We start from the raw sequence: 17065 nt of genomic DNA, 5'->3' as shown, positions 1-17065 counted from the left end.
TTTATTTTTTGGTTTTTCGAGACAGAGTTTCTCTGTGGTTTTGGAGCCTGTCCTGGAACTAGCTCTTGTAGACCAGGCTGGTCTCGAACTCACAGAGATCCGCCTACCTCTGCCTCCCGAGTGCTGGGATTAAAGGCGTGCGCCACCACCGCCCGGCAAACCTATGCATTATTACACTAACAAAATTCCAGGAAAAAAACCAGCCTGCACTATCCTGTAACTATAGTTGTCATCTTTTTAAATAAAGGGAAAGAAATCATACACCAGCCTCTTAGGGATATAGGCAGAGATAGGATTGCCTCGAGAAAAAGGTGTCCATTCATCTCCTGCCTGATGCTGATTTACCCATTTGGGAAAAGATGGATAGGTGTCAGAGGCACAAAGCAGAATCATTTAAGCTTTAAAAAGTCCCTGTGACTTTCATTAGAACCATGTCAAATATGAGTTTCAATTCCCTAACAACATGTAGACTGAGCAGGCTCTCAGGAGTCCTGTGCCACTGACTCGATGACCCTGTGCAGAGCACTGGCCTCCAGAGCCTCTGTTCCCACCTATGATCATGAAAAATGGTATCTCAGGGTTGCAATAGCAGTAAGTAATGCTTAGGAACTGCTTAGCACAAAGCAGAAGGTCTGTAAGTATTAATCCTCTTCTCAGGCAGGGGAAAAAAGCACGTTCATTTCAGCTCAGTCGGTACGGCTCTACCAAACTGAAGAAGTCCACCACTGGGACCCTCTGATCACTGATGCTATTATATGTGCTTCTAGGTTGTATTTTCCTTCCATCACGATTAAATTACCTCAAATTACTACACAGCGAACACAGAAAAACAACCTGAAAGTGATATTTCATAAATCCGTATGATTCATGATCTCATAATGACCATATTTATATTTCTTAACAGGCAGACAGAAAAGGATGCTGAGTCGAAAGAAGAGAACTGACTGCATTCTTACCTGACAAACTCTATGGATTCCAAAGTCTCCTTTGACCCAAAAGTAAGAGAAATGCCCATATCCTGTCTGAAACAGATATGCAGCAACTAGAACCCGAATGTGCATGTACACCGGCAGGAACTGTGGACAGAACAAACAGGGAGAGTGTGTGATGGCGCAGCACGCCCGTCGAGACGGGATGCTCGGAAGTAAACAAGACAAACCCCTTACCCTTGGCAACGGCTAAAGCACTACTTATAATATTTAGTTTACTTAGCTAAACAATTAGATTAGACATGAAATCGTGACTAGAGCCTATCTATCTCTCACCACCCATCTTTGGAAAGTGTCTGTTTGAACTCCCTGCCACCCTCATCGCCGCCCTCTTCATCATGCCCAAGTCCTGGAGGTGCTCACGATGCATTGTTTTCGGAGAACTACATCTTCACACTAAAATACTGCGATGGGGTATCTGTCAGTCAATTATCCTTAAGAGGCGGGACCAAGCTAGGGCGTGGCTTTCTGGGTGCCTGGAGAAAAATGCCCTGTGGCCCTGCTGCGCTCTCTCTCTCTGTCTCTCTCTCTGACTCTGTCTCTCTGTCTCTGTCTCTGTCTCTGTCTCTGTCTCTCTCTCTCTGACCCCCTACCGCTTTCCACTCTACACAGCTGAGCTTGGACTTCTCGTTCCTGTTTCATGAGCTTGCCCCTTATAATAAAGAAAAATATAATCGCTCTATCTTTTAGCTAAGCTGGTTATTTTTGACCCAAGATAATTCAATAGCACTGCACATTTTCACCACAGGAAATGTTACCATATTTCCAAGTATTTAGGAACCTAACTTTACACTGCCATTCCACCTTTAGGAGTGCAACTCCTATGGCTACGATATAACCAGTGCATTCCTTGACAGTCCTTAAACCCACTAAACGTCACGAGCTCGATTTTACAGCCACCTGATAACTCTGCAACTATCCAGCCTTAACAACGGAGAGAGCCATTGCAGGACAATGTGAATTTCCCAAGTGATTCTGTGGGGAATGAAATAACTTACATGTATACCTTAAGGAGACTTCAGAGCCTAAAATGCATGCATTTTGGAATGTATCTCTTTCCTTCATAAAGGCTACTTTACTTGAGAACAAAGCCTAGATCAAACCTTCGAACCTACAATCTATCATATACACTTCTGCAGAGCCTCTACTCTAACCGAACTGACAGAGACTCTCCCTAAAACTGGTCTTGTCTATGCTTCCTTGTCTCCTATCTTCTGTTGCCTGTCAGTACATCCCTCAGCTCTCCCTCTAAATGTGTATAGCAGAACAGGGACACACAATTAATCATCACAAATGATCTGCTAATCTAAAGTATGTCCTTCCAGAGCAGCGTGGGCTTTTTTTTTTTTTAATTGTGAATGAGAATGTGTTGAGAGGCAGGTTAAAAAGATGTATTAAATGTTGGGTTGCTAAACGATTACATGAGAATGCCAAATTGCCTTCATCTTTTCACAATCTAATTCCTTTCTGAAGTCACTGAATTGAGGAATTTAATCTGCCATGAATTTTTCCTACCTAATTTCTTAGATAGAAATATCACCATTTAATATGTCAGCAATTAATTATGTCTGTAAATGGCATGTTCTTAAAACAAGCCCCTACTCCCACTTTTAACTAAGTCCTTATTCACAGGCCAGAGGTATTTCTAGGTTCCTTTTTATTTCCAGAGAATTCATGGATTTATGCCACAAGTCCTAAGCCATCTCCCCTGACTGAATTTCTTTCTCGCTCTCAGCTTCACTATCTGCAGCTCGAACTTGCATTGGCAGGGACCACAGGAATCTCACCACTGGTACAAGCTTATAGCACAGCCAGAGAATTCCTGAAAGGAGCACAGTTTCATTCCTTTGCTCTGTGCCTTCAAATAAAACATCCATAACTTTCAAAAATACAAGATAAGGAAGAATACAGCTTTTTCTTTTTGAGAAAAAGATCTAGTAATACTACTTACATTACTAATTGCTGCTGTGCAATCTTAAAAATACATCTCTCAGAGCACTCTCCTCTTGTCTGAATTTACCATCATTCAAACACTGAATATTTACAGATGAGTTTTGTGTAAGCAAAGGAGCAATGAAACAACGTGGTACTTCACAGATTACGAATGAATTCCCAACTTTAAATCTTCATACGCTTTTCATGTGAGTCGGACTCCTCACTCTGAGAACCTCTATGACAAGGCCCTGTCAGGCTTGCCCAGGAAGGCTATAGCTGGAAGGTTAAGACACAGGAGAACTAGAGTTTTTCTTAACTCTCCCATATCCGAGGCAGTCTAGATCATAAAAATTCCTGAGAAGAAGGAAAAAACTAGAGCCAAAAAGTTCTAAGTTTTGAAGTATTTTAAATATAAAACTCGTAGGGGCTGGAGAGATGTCTCCGTGACTGAGAGCACTTGCTGCTCTCGCAGAGGACCTGCGTTTGTCCCCAGCACCCACATCAGGCAGCTGTAACTGTAACGGCAACTCCTGGGGACCCAAGTCCTCTGGCTCCCACAGGTGCTTACACTCATGTGCACGTGCCCAAACACAAACACACAGCTAGACGTGGTTAAAAATAAATGTTGAAAATTACTTTAAAAATGCAACACTAGTTAATTAAAACACTGTGAAGGACAGACCACAAATTTGATTTCTTTTCATAGTCATTAACCTATTCTAAATTCTTTGCCTTTTACAAAGCTTCCTGACAACTTCAAATTAGCGATTCAATAAGATAATGGAAGATATCGGCTATTTCTAAAGAACTTAGTGTAAATAAATACAAAAATCAATCATTGCTTCATCTTTTTCAAAGAAGATTGATTTTGCTTTTAAAATGAAAGATTTTCAAAAGACCTGGGGGAAGCACGAGGAGGCTGGGTAGGAAATGAGAAGGGCGCTTAGGCAACACCACTATCTATATGCTTTGAAGGTAGATTACTTACTGTACTCGCTCCCGAGATGTGATAAATCAGAATCACAAGCTGCATCCAGCCTTTCCACTCATCGGTTTGTTCTCTATTTAATACTTTAGTCTGCATAAAGGAACCAAAGACTGCTTTAAAACCCATTGGGAAGTCATTATTTGAGCGGGACATATGAAGAATGTAACATCTTTCTGACAGTATTTAAAGCTAATGTCCCTGTCAGAGACCCATGGTTGGGGTAAACAGCCTCTATTTCTCACTAAAAGACACAGTAAAACTATCCTAAACGTGACATCAACTTGAAAGACAACTATAATGAGATCTTGAGGGGTTCGGGTGGTCCTTCCGGTTCTAAATGGCACAGAAACGACGACAGATCTATTTATAGGTCTAAAAGTGGCATCCACAATCTTCTTTACAAAATTTTAGTATTTCAGAATTAAAAAAAAAGATCTCACGGTTCTTTTACACTTCACTGACAGAAAATGTTCTATTATTAGAACTTACTTCCCTAAGCACACTCTCACAGTATGATGAAGAAATGACTGGTCATCCTCATAAAGGAGCTGTCTTTATCAGAAGGTTTCAAATAATATACTTTTGTGGAAAACTTAAGACATAATCCTGAACAATGGACACACTTCTAAATCAGAAAACCCAGAATGCCATGCGCAAAAGCCACACCATTATAGAAGCCCTAGTATGTGTGCACACATCCAATAAGTACATAAATATAAAACAGTTCTCTCATAATAGAAGCATTTCCTTATATATATTTACATTGGAATTGACAATAAATAGCATCTAGTACTTGAAGGAATCATTCTACTTTCCCTAGCCACAAGCAGGCAAAACCAACGTGAGTCATGAAACCTTTTCCCGGGGCAAGCTTCCATCTCTTGGCCTGCTGATGTTTCACTGTGTTTCAAAGGGGTGGTTAAGAGTCTGGTAAGTGAACTGCAGGGCCTTTTTTCCTCATCTGTGAACATGCTTGTAAACTCTGGCTTACAAACAGTAAATCAGTGACAATAGCTCTTTAATGCAGGTTCTGTAACGAGACAGGAGGATAACATGGGCTAACATAAACGATTCTTACCTCTTTTGTATTTTCATTGTAAAATATTCCCAAAACCAATATGTAGATAATAGGAATAAAGAATGATGAGTGTGTATAAAATTTGTTTTCCTTCATAAACAAGTTTGCACGGTCACACATATAGAAATAAGCCATAATCAGGCCAAGTTTGCAGAAAGACTGTAAAAGTGTCTCTAATGAAGACACAGGAGTATTGAGAAGAGTCTTCTTTTCCTCACCACTTTCCAAGTCAGTACATGGCTTGTTCTTCCGGTGAGCATTACGATGAATGGCGTAGAAAATTAAATACCCAATAATGGATAAGGTGAAGAAACAAGCAGCTAGCTTCTGTATGAGCGTGAGAGGAGGCCGAGGTTGACAACAGGAACCGTCCACAGGCTTCAGAACTTTATTACAATACACATTCATGAGGATCATTGCACTCTGTGAACAGACCAGTTCCTTCGGTTATTATCTTGTTCGTGACACATTTCATACTCCACTTTCTGCTGTGAACACTGCTGAGATTTTGACATTGAAACCCAAATCTCTTGTATTTTTTAGACTCCCTTCCCAGACACACATGCAAGTGATGGTATTCCTGCACTCTGTAGGAGCTAGTTTGGGTGTCTAAAACTTCTCTGGTTATGGTCATAGGACGAAGCTTGTTTTATTATGTGACCCATGGCACTTGGGAAGCAACACTGTCTTGCTATTTATAATGCACTAACACGGTTTTGTTCTTTTAGAGAACAACAACAAAAAACAATGAAAAATAGCAAAAACTCACAGATTCAATGACTGCTAGTAGATCAACTAAAAAAAAAAGGAATACTGACAGATAAAATATACCAAAGAATTTTAATTAGCAGACTTCCAAAACCAGAATAGTTAGGATCAAGTTTCAGTCTTGACATAAGAATGCAATATAACTACTACTGAAAAAAATAATAATTCTTAGCTAACAATATTGGCAATGTGCCTTTTTATTTAATTCACAGCTTATAGATAATTTGAGTACAATTTTAAGATATCTATTGCTAATAAAATTGAAATGCTCAACAGTTTGATTATAATAAACTTATTGAGGCGAGCCATCAAGATTATGTCTAGTTAAAAGATTGGTCAAACTCTAGGTTTACAGTGTGGGCATCTGAGCGACTCAGATGCTGGCACAGAGCATAAGCTGTCAGAGGATTCAAGTGTTTAGAAAATCCTATCAGTTTAGCCTTTGGACCAAGGAAGTTCTCTAGTTGGTGCTCTCAGGAACCCTGGTCCACAGATTCTCTTACAAGGTCTGCAACTCTCTCCAAGTCTTCAAAGACCATTATATATATATATAAAGAAATGGGGTTATGCAAACACAGGCATTTTCCTGCAGAAGGACGGTTACCACAACATTTGACATGAGCCCTTTTGATACCTGATAAAAAGTGCCTTTGCAACCTAATCCTAAAGGGAAGAAAAGAGGCTTCATAGCTACACTACATCCAGTTCATGGACTAAAAAAAGGAACATGAGTTATTTTTTTCCTTAAAATTTAAATTCTTCCTTACAAACACATTTAAGCTTATGGAACTCCTTGCTAGATCTTGCTAAAATAAAATAATCATCTAATGCCAAAACTTTTCAATTATAAGAGTATGGCAAGATAAGTATGTGATTAATTCTTCTCATATACCCACACACCCCTGAGATCCACTACTTTTTAGAAACTCAGAAGCCCTTCAAGGGTGGGTCCCTATTGCTGAAGACAATACACACTTAGGCACAAGACTCTGAAGATTCAGCTGAACCTGACCCTCAAGCCTCTCTCCTGTAGTCTAGCCTGTATGGTACCTGAAAATACAACACAATCTGCCAAGAGAGGGAAACAACCAAACAGTTCTACCCACCTGCAACATCTGGGAACCATGACAATGACCAGCATGGCGAGGTAACTAACTGTAAAGGTGCATGCACTAAGTGGCCTTCACATGTTGGTGCTAACCAACAGCTGTATAATTGGTTGTAAGCCTTCTCAACAGAAGGGAAATCATGACTGGTACTGAAACTAAGCCAACTTCCCAAAGCTAGTAAGGTCATGGTCCTTAAAAAAAGAATCTACTACTAGCACTTTGGTAGACCAGCATAATTCCTTAGTACATTCTAAATCTTATCCTCCATACCCGCAGATAAGTGTAGCTCCCACCCCTCACCAAAGAGGCCTCTCTTTACAGAGAGGATGTAAATGGAACAGACGGAGACCATGACAGAAAACCACAACTGGACACACTTCAGAGATGCTTGAATCGTAGGGAGTCCAACTACAATGGACACATCACTGCCCCTACACCTATGGTTCTGGCAACGTTGTGGAAGAAGGGGTAGAAAGGTTGTAAGAGACAGACTACCAGGAAATCTGCTTGGGGAACAATCTTTTCTTGAAAATGTGGTACAAACAAGACCGGACCAAATCAATGGACATATTGATGTGGAAGGGTGAAAATTTCGTGGGGTCCCATTCCTAGACAAAGAACTACAGATAATGATTGCTGATAGAAGGAGAATTAAGTCTCTTCCAGGGATGAGCCTTCTTATTGGTTGTCAGCCCTGAAAACATATATACGTATATATACACAAACAATAAAACAGACTTTGCAGGTTGTATTTATATATTTGTGCGCATACACGCATCCATTTATGTGTGTGTGTGTGTGTGTGTGTGTGTGTATGTGTGTAGCAGTAACAATAAAGAAAAAGAGGCTACCGACTTTGAAGTGGGGGCATATGGGAAGGGCTGGAGGTGGCTCCTGGGAGGGGCCACAGGGAAGAAAGGGAAGAAGGAAACTGATGTAATTCTATTTCAATTGAAGACATATATTTTTTTTAAAAAAAAGAAATCACTCTAAATCTTTGGTTCCAGCATACAAAGTGATTACTTACAAAGTTTTTCTTCTCACTTAAAGTTTCTACGTCAGGCACCCTAATCTGTACCTTGAATAATGCAGTACAAGAACCATAAGGTTATAAAAATGATTTTGTATCTGAAAATGTGTGCTCCCCACTGCAGTTGAGTCTGCATAAGGGATGGAGAACATAAAGCAGTCCTCTGTGCATGCTAAGAACTCAGAGCTTCTCAACTGTGACTGGCACGCTAGAGGAGGATTCATTTTCTCTATTACAGCAGCGGAGTCTTCAAGTTTTGGAGTATAAGACACTTCTTACTTACTCGAGCCTCATCTAGATAACAGAAAGCAAAATTATTTCTACATGTACATTTAGACAGCATGAGTAATTAGGACTGTAATCCTGTTTTATGACTCATGGGTGTTAGCAATTGAATTCAGTCTCTCCTCCTGTCATCTAGGTAACTCTTACAGTTTCTCTGCTGGATTCGGGAAGGTGTAAGCCATCCAAAGACTCCATGATGGTTTCTTGAGCAATTAGTTTGGAAACACTGAACAACTTGACATTGGACTTGGAGTTTCTGGCACTGCTGTTCAGAATGCTGACTGCAACTTCATTGTAGGCATCTATCTTCTCATTCGTGATCATTTTCCTGTTTTCACTCAAGAGATCCTCATAAACGGGATCTGCACATGGGAAACACATTTCAAAGTAACACACTTCAAAGCTTCTTAGTGGTAAAAGCAGGCCACACATGCTACTTAGTCCACATTCCATAGTCTGTTCTTAAACTCGAGGTAGGACCAGGTACTTAGTAAATTACTTCTACATAAAGCTGGCTGAAATTGGCAATGATTTCCTATCTTCCATTCAACGTCTGAGCCAATATCGTGCTCAATTTATAAACCTTTTATCACTTCCCCACGTATACTGTTTAGGGAAAACGTTTTCGTGTTGCAGTATGGCCCAAGAGTTTAAAGTTCTTGATGCAGATGATAAGAAACTACAACTGGATGATGGAAGGATGTCTAATAAGGAACAATAACCAGTCTGCTTCTGTGGTCCCCGTGCAATTCCGGGAAGTCTGTTCAGGCAATCTGGAAGTAATACACAGGCCCAGGTCTGTCCATTTCCATCAACTATTATCTGTTAATTCTTTCTCATTTTCATGAGAGAAAGGTTTGTCATGAGTCTATAAGTTGAACAAAGATGGTGCAACAGTTCCTTACTACACTTTCTTATCCCTTCCAATTTGGAAATAAACGTAAGAGTTTTTGACAAAGATATTGAATTGCTAAAATATCCAAGGCATTTCATATTGTGTGGAACATTAAATAATGGGCACTCAATAAATTCCTGAAATGAGCTGACTTAATGTGACTTTCATACCCAGTATAAACTAGATGATGTCAATTTAAAGACAGGGCGGTTTCCAAATATCTTTACTTCTAATGATTACAATATTATACAAAGAGGGTCAATATTTTCCCTGCATTTCTTTAGCAGTGAATGTGCTCTGCAGAAAGGAAAACAGTTGACAAGAAACCTCATTTGCCTTCAGGGTTTATCTCTTCACTGCATTTTGAAGCCACTCTACTGGTTGGAGGATATTTTTTATTTATTTTATGCTTTCTATATTTATAGGTTTATTCCTTAAATTTAAAAAAGAAAGCAAGACCCTCTAGTTTATTCTAATCTTGCAAACATTATTTCAAAATTCACTCTCAGAAAATAGCAATTTTGTCTCTTGAAAGAGGATATAAAACCTATATCTTAGAATATATATAAAATGACATTTTTTCATTATTCATTCCTTACCTTGTAAGACCCAATAAACATCGCTAGTCTTTGCCAGCTTTTCTAAGAGTGGCGCTATGGAGGTGACGTTCATTCTGTACTGCGTCAGCGCTTCCTCGCTACCATTGTGAATCTTGATGGACCACTAAGAAGCAGCGGAAGGCAAGCATTAAGACGGCACTTAGCACAGAAAAGTAAAGTGTATAATGCACCTATTGTAACAATAATTTTAACACAATTCTCGTTTTAGCTAATACTAGAATTTAGTCAAATTATTTAATGAAATACATGCTCACAATTATAAAAATTCACTATAAAACAGTCTTTGAATGTCTAACACTCAATATAATTCTAGATAGAAAATAATACTGCGATTTAACATTAAATTTACTCAGTTCATTCAGACCTTTTTATTAAAATTCATCAGTCTGGTTAATTATAATAGAAATGGGAATTAAAATATAAACACAATCAAGAACTGTATTTAATGTAAATCAGCTTTCTCTTAGCATGTACGTAAGAGAGAAGAAAAGGTCCCGCTGTAAGAATGCAGACAAGAACTTACTGTGGCTGCGCCTGCGACAATCACATGGGGCTTCGCGACCGAGTCCTAAAGGAGGAAAGCTTTATAGCCACACTACATCCAGGTCATAGACCGAGCACAAGCAACACCAGCTACGGTCTTCCTTATACACCCGTGTCCCTTACTTTACGTCTACGGAGGCCCTTGCTGGAGTACTTTTACTACATGATAGATCTCTAACAGCTAAAAGCCTACATGGCTACATGGTTACACTGCATGGAAAGATACTTACGTAGTTAATTCTTTATAGTGTTCTTAGAAATACACACACACAGATGCACACCCACACACACATGCACACACCCCCCACACGCACACACACACACACGCACAAACACACACACATATGCACACACACACATGCACACCCCCCACACGCACACACACACGCACACACACACACGCACAAACACACACACACGCACACACACATGCACACACGCACACACGCATGCACACACGCACACACACATGCACACACACATGCACAAACACACACATGCACACACAAGCACACACATGCACAAACACACACACATGCACAAACACACACACACACTACTGAAGCTGAACATGACCTGCTATCATTCTGAACTCTGAATAAATTGCTTAGAGTGAAGCCCCATTGCATTACGTCAGTCAGTGAGGAGGTGTTCACAGAAGCTACAGGGCACACAGTGCATGAGAGAAACAAAACACAGGGCCAGTGCTCTAAGCAAATGCAATCTGTTGGGAAGGCTAACTCTAACATGAATTTAACAAAATATGCTGTTAACTATTAAAGATCACATGTGGGAAAGAAGGAAAACTCTCTAGAAACAGTCACTGGCTGTGAGGTGCACTATCTGTAAAAGTTACGTCATGTATTAGTGCAATGGAGTCGACAACATATACATAGTACTGAGTTTTAGTATCTTCTCTTAAAACATTTCATTTTAAAATACAGTCTTAGTGCCTTGTGATAGGCAGGGATGATATTGAACTTGTGCAGTAAGGGCCCATTAAAAAAAATAGTAAGTTATTTCTCAGCTTGGCAGGAACAGTCAAAATGCCATTTTTCTAAGTTTTGGGTTTGATGCATCTTTAGAAAGATGAAAATAAGCACTATACTAAAATCCTCCTATAGAACAGACAACTGTTACTTCTCATCATGACGCTGACGCAGGCTGAGAGGGCTCTCCCTTCAGGTAGACAAGCCCATTTCTCACGCGTTTCCTTTTACAGCACCATACTTCTTAGAATCATTCTTTCCTTCTCTCTCCCCTAGGTAGCTCCCTTTTTTGGTCTTAGAGCAGTGATCCTGAGTCTTACATTCTTCCAGCTCATCCTCTTGCCCTCTTCAACATATAGTTTGACCCTCCAACTTCATTCAGAAATAAGAACACACAACCCCCCAGCCCACGTCCACAGCTCCAACTTCATCTCCATATTTCCCTCGCCAATCTTCCTCTGAGGAGCAAGTCCAGAAATGGACTTCCATTTCTCAACCCTAGCCTCATATTCTTTTCTTGACTGAGTTCCCTTCTCACTTCTATAGCTCTGATCCATGCATGAGTCATCTCCTTCAAAACTCATAATAGCATTCCTGTCCTGTTTCACCTTTCTTCCTTCAACCTGCAAGTATCAAGTCATCTTTATTCTCCAAACCATCTTCCAGCCCCATCTCCCATCCCCCAACCTCCTGTACTTAAAAGCAAACACTTACTTGGGAGTATAGTCTTTCCTCAGCAGGACAGTTTCTCTCTCTTGTTTAAATCTCATGTTACAGGGTTTTAAGTCTGAACATGGTCCATCCATTTCAACTGTTTTAGTGCCCAGTGATGAAGTCTGAACTGACAAGTCTGCAGTTTCATTCATTAATTACCTAGTTAGACTTAACTAACTAGGTTAAGCCTGTCTGCCTGTGAAGACTCCTCCTTGCAGTTCAGCCCCTTCTCTCTTGCTTTTCTTCCTTCCCCTTCTCCTGCCACTTCCAGATAATTCTATTTCCCACAAATTTTCGTCTAGTCTCTCAATTTCCTACTTATTCAATTTCTTCTGTGCAAACCTCTTCTCTCCACCTTAATCCACACCAGAACTTTCCCAAACTACCCAGGTAGTTTCAGCTTGGCTTTCCACTCACCTAAGGAATCCAGTGTAAACAGACAGTTTCTTCAGTTTAGGCCACTTCCCTAGCCTTCTCCACTATACCTCAGCAATCGACTGTTTACCAGTTTCAATAGATGTCTACTACCCTCAAGACATAGAATACATTCAATCCAGTGTCCTTACCTTTTGGAAATCCACTCTAAAGTATTTAAAAGTAGTTTATTTTAAAAATAAAGTTAATGTAGTTTATACTACTACTCTTCTAGTATCAACTTACCCTATGTATTAGCAAGTCTCCCCCAAGAAAAGAACTAACACCAAACACACATAAAGAAGTACTCACAACTGAGCTCCAGACACACTAAAATTGCTGCTGCCCCCTGACCATTCTTGGTACTATTCTTAGGTACCCTGAGTTGCTACTGGTCCCCTGTAACCGTTCTCAGCTGCAGTCCATACATCTGAACACCTACCTTAAACAAATGAATTATAAATGGTGACTAGGTTCCAACATGACCCTAAAAATGCATATCTCATCCAAAATGTGGTGTAGACAGAAGTTCCTGTCCCATCTAGACCTGAGGTCATACAGTCCCAAATCAACACACAGATATTAATTATAAGCTGTTTGGCATATTACTCAGGCTTATTTCTAACTAGCTCTTAATACTTAAGTTTACCTATAATTCTTGCCTATGTTTAGCCATGTGACTTGGTACCTTTTCTCAGTAGGGCATTCTCATCTTGCTTCCTCTGCATTTGGCTGGTGACTGACTCTCTGCCTTTCCTAGTTCCAGAGTTCTCCTAGTCTGATTGTACTGCCTAGACTTCCTGCCTGCTACTGGCCCATCAGTGTTTTATTGAATTAGTATGAGTGACAAATCTTTACAGTGCATAAGAGCATTATCCCACAGCAGTGTGGTTCATTTTTAAACATAATACTGAACAGTGTTTTGTTCATGCCAATGCAGATGCCTCTGGGAAATGAAGGCTTCATCCAAAGCCTGGTATTAACTTTGTGGAGAATACTGCAGAGACTGTAAGATGGACTTACAAGAGTCTTGAGATTCTCTGACATCAAGAATATACTTGCTCTTCTAATTAATGTACACATATTATAGGCTAGAACATACTACTCCTATCTATTACGTCATACACGCAATGATAAAAAGAAAGTCTTTGAATGTAAAACCAAGAATGTCCCCTTTAGTGCCTGTTTATGAATAAGAAACCCCAGAAAAGTATCAAGAGAGTATGTGTTATTCTGTGTGATTTGTGTTTATTTATCTTCAAGATGAGGGCTCACTACATAGCTTAGCCTTGTACTAAATCAATCAATCTCAATCTCAACGGATGTTACTATCCTCTCTCCCTCTCCCCCCCGCCCCACACATTCACACACGATCTGAACTCAGTGCCTAACCCATGCTAGGCAAGTTCCTGGCCCCTGACTTACATGCCCAGTCTCTGGCTTCATGTTCTTGAACCTTCTTTCTTATGTGCGTCACCCTCTGAGTTTGAATTACCTAAGTGAGAGCAGCAACAGAGGACCCTATACAAGGAGAGTCTAAGTATTACCTACCTGTTGATAATGGGGCAGGGATATTTAATAACAGTTACTCATCATCCAAGTACACAAATCAGTCCCACACCGATAAGGAAAAACAATGTTCTCAATGGCTTGTTAAATTTGCTTATAGACACAAAAGACTGTTTTCAGATACAGACCTCAGTCCACACCTTGATACACTGTTTCATAGAACCATTAACTTCTGGATGCCAAAGAAAATCCTGGGAGAAATGTTAGAAATAAAGAAAAAGCAAAAAAAACAAAACAAAAATAGACTTTTATTTCCATCATTCCAAATAAAAATCAACATTTTCTTACAGAGCGCTTAAAAGTAAAATGTCAGGTTGCCTAGGACTTCTTTTGTTATTTCCGTCTAGCCAAGCATTTCATGACAGTTCTTGTATCCATTCATCTCCTCTGCTCCCCACATTTGAGCAGAAAAATCCTTACTCAAACCCCAGAACTGTCCTCAGAATAAAATGTGGAATCCCTTGCACTTGTTGAGAAGACACAGACTGTGGCCTCTACCAGCCCCTCTGCCTTTCCCTCTGCTGCTCCCACCCTTTCTCTCCAGGACCCTCTTGGTTCCCTGTCAGCCCCAGAAGGCACCTGTGTGCTCCACGTCAAGGGTTTTTGCACATGATGCTTTTTCCCTGGGCACGGCTCATCCTCCTTATCCTTGAGGCCTTGATGAAAGCACCATTTGTCCATAAGGAAAACTACTTTCAGCTCCTTCCTTTGGACAGGACTTCTATCCCACTCTTTCCTTGCAATTACCCTACCCCACTCTCATTTATGTAGGACTAGAATGTCCTGGAACTTTCTAAAGCTAAGAACATGTTTTTCCTGAATCCCCAATTAATTCTCACTGTGATTGAGAATTCAGAAAACGTCCATATGTCTTTTTAAAGTATGTGATATTAATAATTTATTAATTTTAAATTACGAAGCAAAACACAATAAAGCTAAAGTGTCGCCCTCTTTCAAACATATCTATTTTTCAAAGGCACAGTTTTACTTTTCATCCCAGGCTAGCTTTGAAATTCATCCTCTGCAAGGCTGGGATCCCAAGCATGAGCCTCTAGCTTGGCTCCCAGAATTTCCTGATGCTTATATTGAAACCGATTCACTTTATCTTCAAAGCTCGATGTGACAAAAGACATTCTCTACAAGAGGCTCCAATCATCTTGGGTAGACACTGTCTCCTCCATCTTTACTGTGCATGAGGAAGCTGAGTCTTTTCACCTCTCTGAGGCTGTGTGGGTCTGATTCTCGACTCTATGGAAGACACAAAGGTCTGTGATCCCTGCCCCCCTTTATTAAAAAGGTATTTTTTCTTACATAATCTATCCTGATTATTTCTCCTCATGTACTTTTCCCAATTCCTCCCCACCTCCCTACATATATTTATTAATGGACATTAATCCTAAATTCACACTGGTTTCAAATTACTATACAAGATTATTGTTTCCTGGATAAAAATTTGAAAGACCAAAATTTTCCATTTTATTACATAAAAATATCCACAGACATTCATTCTACTACTTTGCTATCTGTACATATTTTAAAGAATACACTGAAATCTATTTACTATGGATAAAATGGACAGACTATTAGTTGATCTCCAAATAAATTTGCCTTTGATATAGCTTCAACATTTGACTCATTGGTACATGAACTTACCACTTTAACTGATGCAGTCTTGTCTTCAAAAGGAATGTTTTCATGCTGCCACAGGAAGGAGACAGCAGAGAAACATTAGTTTCTAAATTCATCATCTATCTCCTCAGTGTGCAGTTTGTTTCTTATGTATAGAACTTTTCCCTACATTGAGGTAATAAAGATATTCTCCTATTATTTTTTCCAAAGTTTTAACGTGTTGATCATTCTAAATTCACCTAGAAATTATTTTATTTGATGGTATGAGGTAGGGATCTAATTTCAGTTTTTCCCATGCATATTAGCAAGTACTTCCGCAAAATTAATTAAACAGACCTTATTTTATCCAGGACTCTTGAGCAGTGTGTGTGAGTGTGTGTGTGTGTGCTCTACTACCTATTAGTCTCTTTCTATGCTAGTTTGGCTCTACTCCATTATAGCATTACCCTTATTACTACAGTTAAGATAAAGCTTTATATTAAACAACAGATCCTTATTCTGAAGATTTGCTGGCATTACTGGTGGTATGTTGCCCTTCTTTATAAAATGTAAAATCAATCCAGCAGTTCCACAACAAATTCGATCAGGACTGATATTGAACCTATGGATCAAGCTGCTTAAAGCTGACAACTTTATACTAGGAGTCATCTCACCAAGGACACATCTACCACTGAGTCAGAGCTGTTTCTCTGTGTAACAACCCTAGGTGTGCTGGAACTTACTTTGTAGACCCAGGCTGGATTCAAACTCACAGATATCTTCCTGTTTCTGCTTTCCAAACTCTGGGATAAAAGGCATGCACCACGATGCTTGGCAAGTTATACTAGCTTAAGAATGTTTTTCAGCAAAGTTTTATAGTTCTTCTGCATACTAATATCCCATATTTACTGGTTGGTCTTTGTTCTTTTTGGTAGTTCATATAGTATAACTTTTAAAGTTCTAGCTCCAGATTACTGTTCTGTAGACCATAATTGAATTTGAATACCTTTGAGTTGTGCAAGTAATATTTATATATCCATCCTATCACGAGCTCCCCTCCTTTGTCCAAGTAACTGTGCCATGTGAACTCCTGAGTTTTCTTCTCTCCAAACCTTACATTTTTACAGTTTTTTTCAACTAGTACTACTAATAAAATGAGTAATGTGGAGTGACGTGGAGTAATGTGGAGTAACGTGGAGTAACATGGAGCAACGTGGAGTAACGTGGAGTAACGTGGAGTGACGTGGAGTAACGTGGAGTAACATGGAGTAACGTGGAGTAACGTGGAGCAACGTGGAGTAATGTGGAGTAACGTGGAATAACGTGGAGTAATGTGGAGCAACGTGGAGTAACGTGGAGCAACGTGGAGTAACGTGGAGCAACGTGGAGTAATGTGGAGTAACGTGGAATAACGTGGAGTAATGTGGAGCAACGTGGAGTAACGTGGAGCAACGTGGAGTAACGTGGAGCAACGTGGCTAAAACCAGCCATAGACTCTCCACAGTGGCCATCTAAGTTGAGGCTAAAACAC

At 39.8% G+C, this 17065-nt stretch overlaps 1 protein-coding gene across 3 annotated transcripts in view; it reads right to left on the bottom strand.

Annotated features, from left to right (window-relative positions):
- Nucleotides 1-17065, bottom strand: part of Casd1 (CAS1 domain sialic acid O acetyltransferase 1) — a 40686-nt gene that overhangs the window by 13137 nt on the left and 10484 nt on the right. For 2 of the 3 annotated variants that reach the window (XM_075953921.1, XM_075953919.1), the window contains exons 4-11: nucleotides 15580-15624; nucleotides 14055-14117; nucleotides 10221-10265; nucleotides 9677-9800; nucleotides 8330-8544; nucleotides 4991-5413; nucleotides 3913-4002; nucleotides 957-1076 (exon numbers count right to left, since the gene is read on the bottom strand). In XM_075953921.1, coding sequence (XP_075810036.1) covers nucleotides 957-1076; nucleotides 3913-4002; nucleotides 4991-5413; nucleotides 8330-8544; nucleotides 9677-9800; nucleotides 10221-10265; nucleotides 14055-14117; nucleotides 15580-15624 — 1125 coding nt within the window. The remainder of the gene's footprint in view (nucleotides 1-956; nucleotides 1077-3912; nucleotides 4003-4990; nucleotides 5414-8329; nucleotides 8545-9676; nucleotides 9801-10220; nucleotides 10266-14054; nucleotides 14118-15579; nucleotides 15625-17065) is intronic. The other variant, XM_075953920.1, reaches the window with a different exon arrangement.

This window comes from Microtus pennsylvanicus, chromosome 19, assembly GCF_037038515.1.
Source record: "Microtus pennsylvanicus isolate mMicPen1 chromosome 19, mMicPen1.hap1, whole genome shotgun sequence".
Classification (NCBI taxonomy): domain Eukaryota; kingdom Metazoa; phylum Chordata; class Mammalia; order Rodentia; family Cricetidae; genus Microtus; species Microtus pennsylvanicus.
Note: the sequence above shows the minus strand (reverse complement) of the source record. Positions and strands in the feature narration are given on the sequence as shown.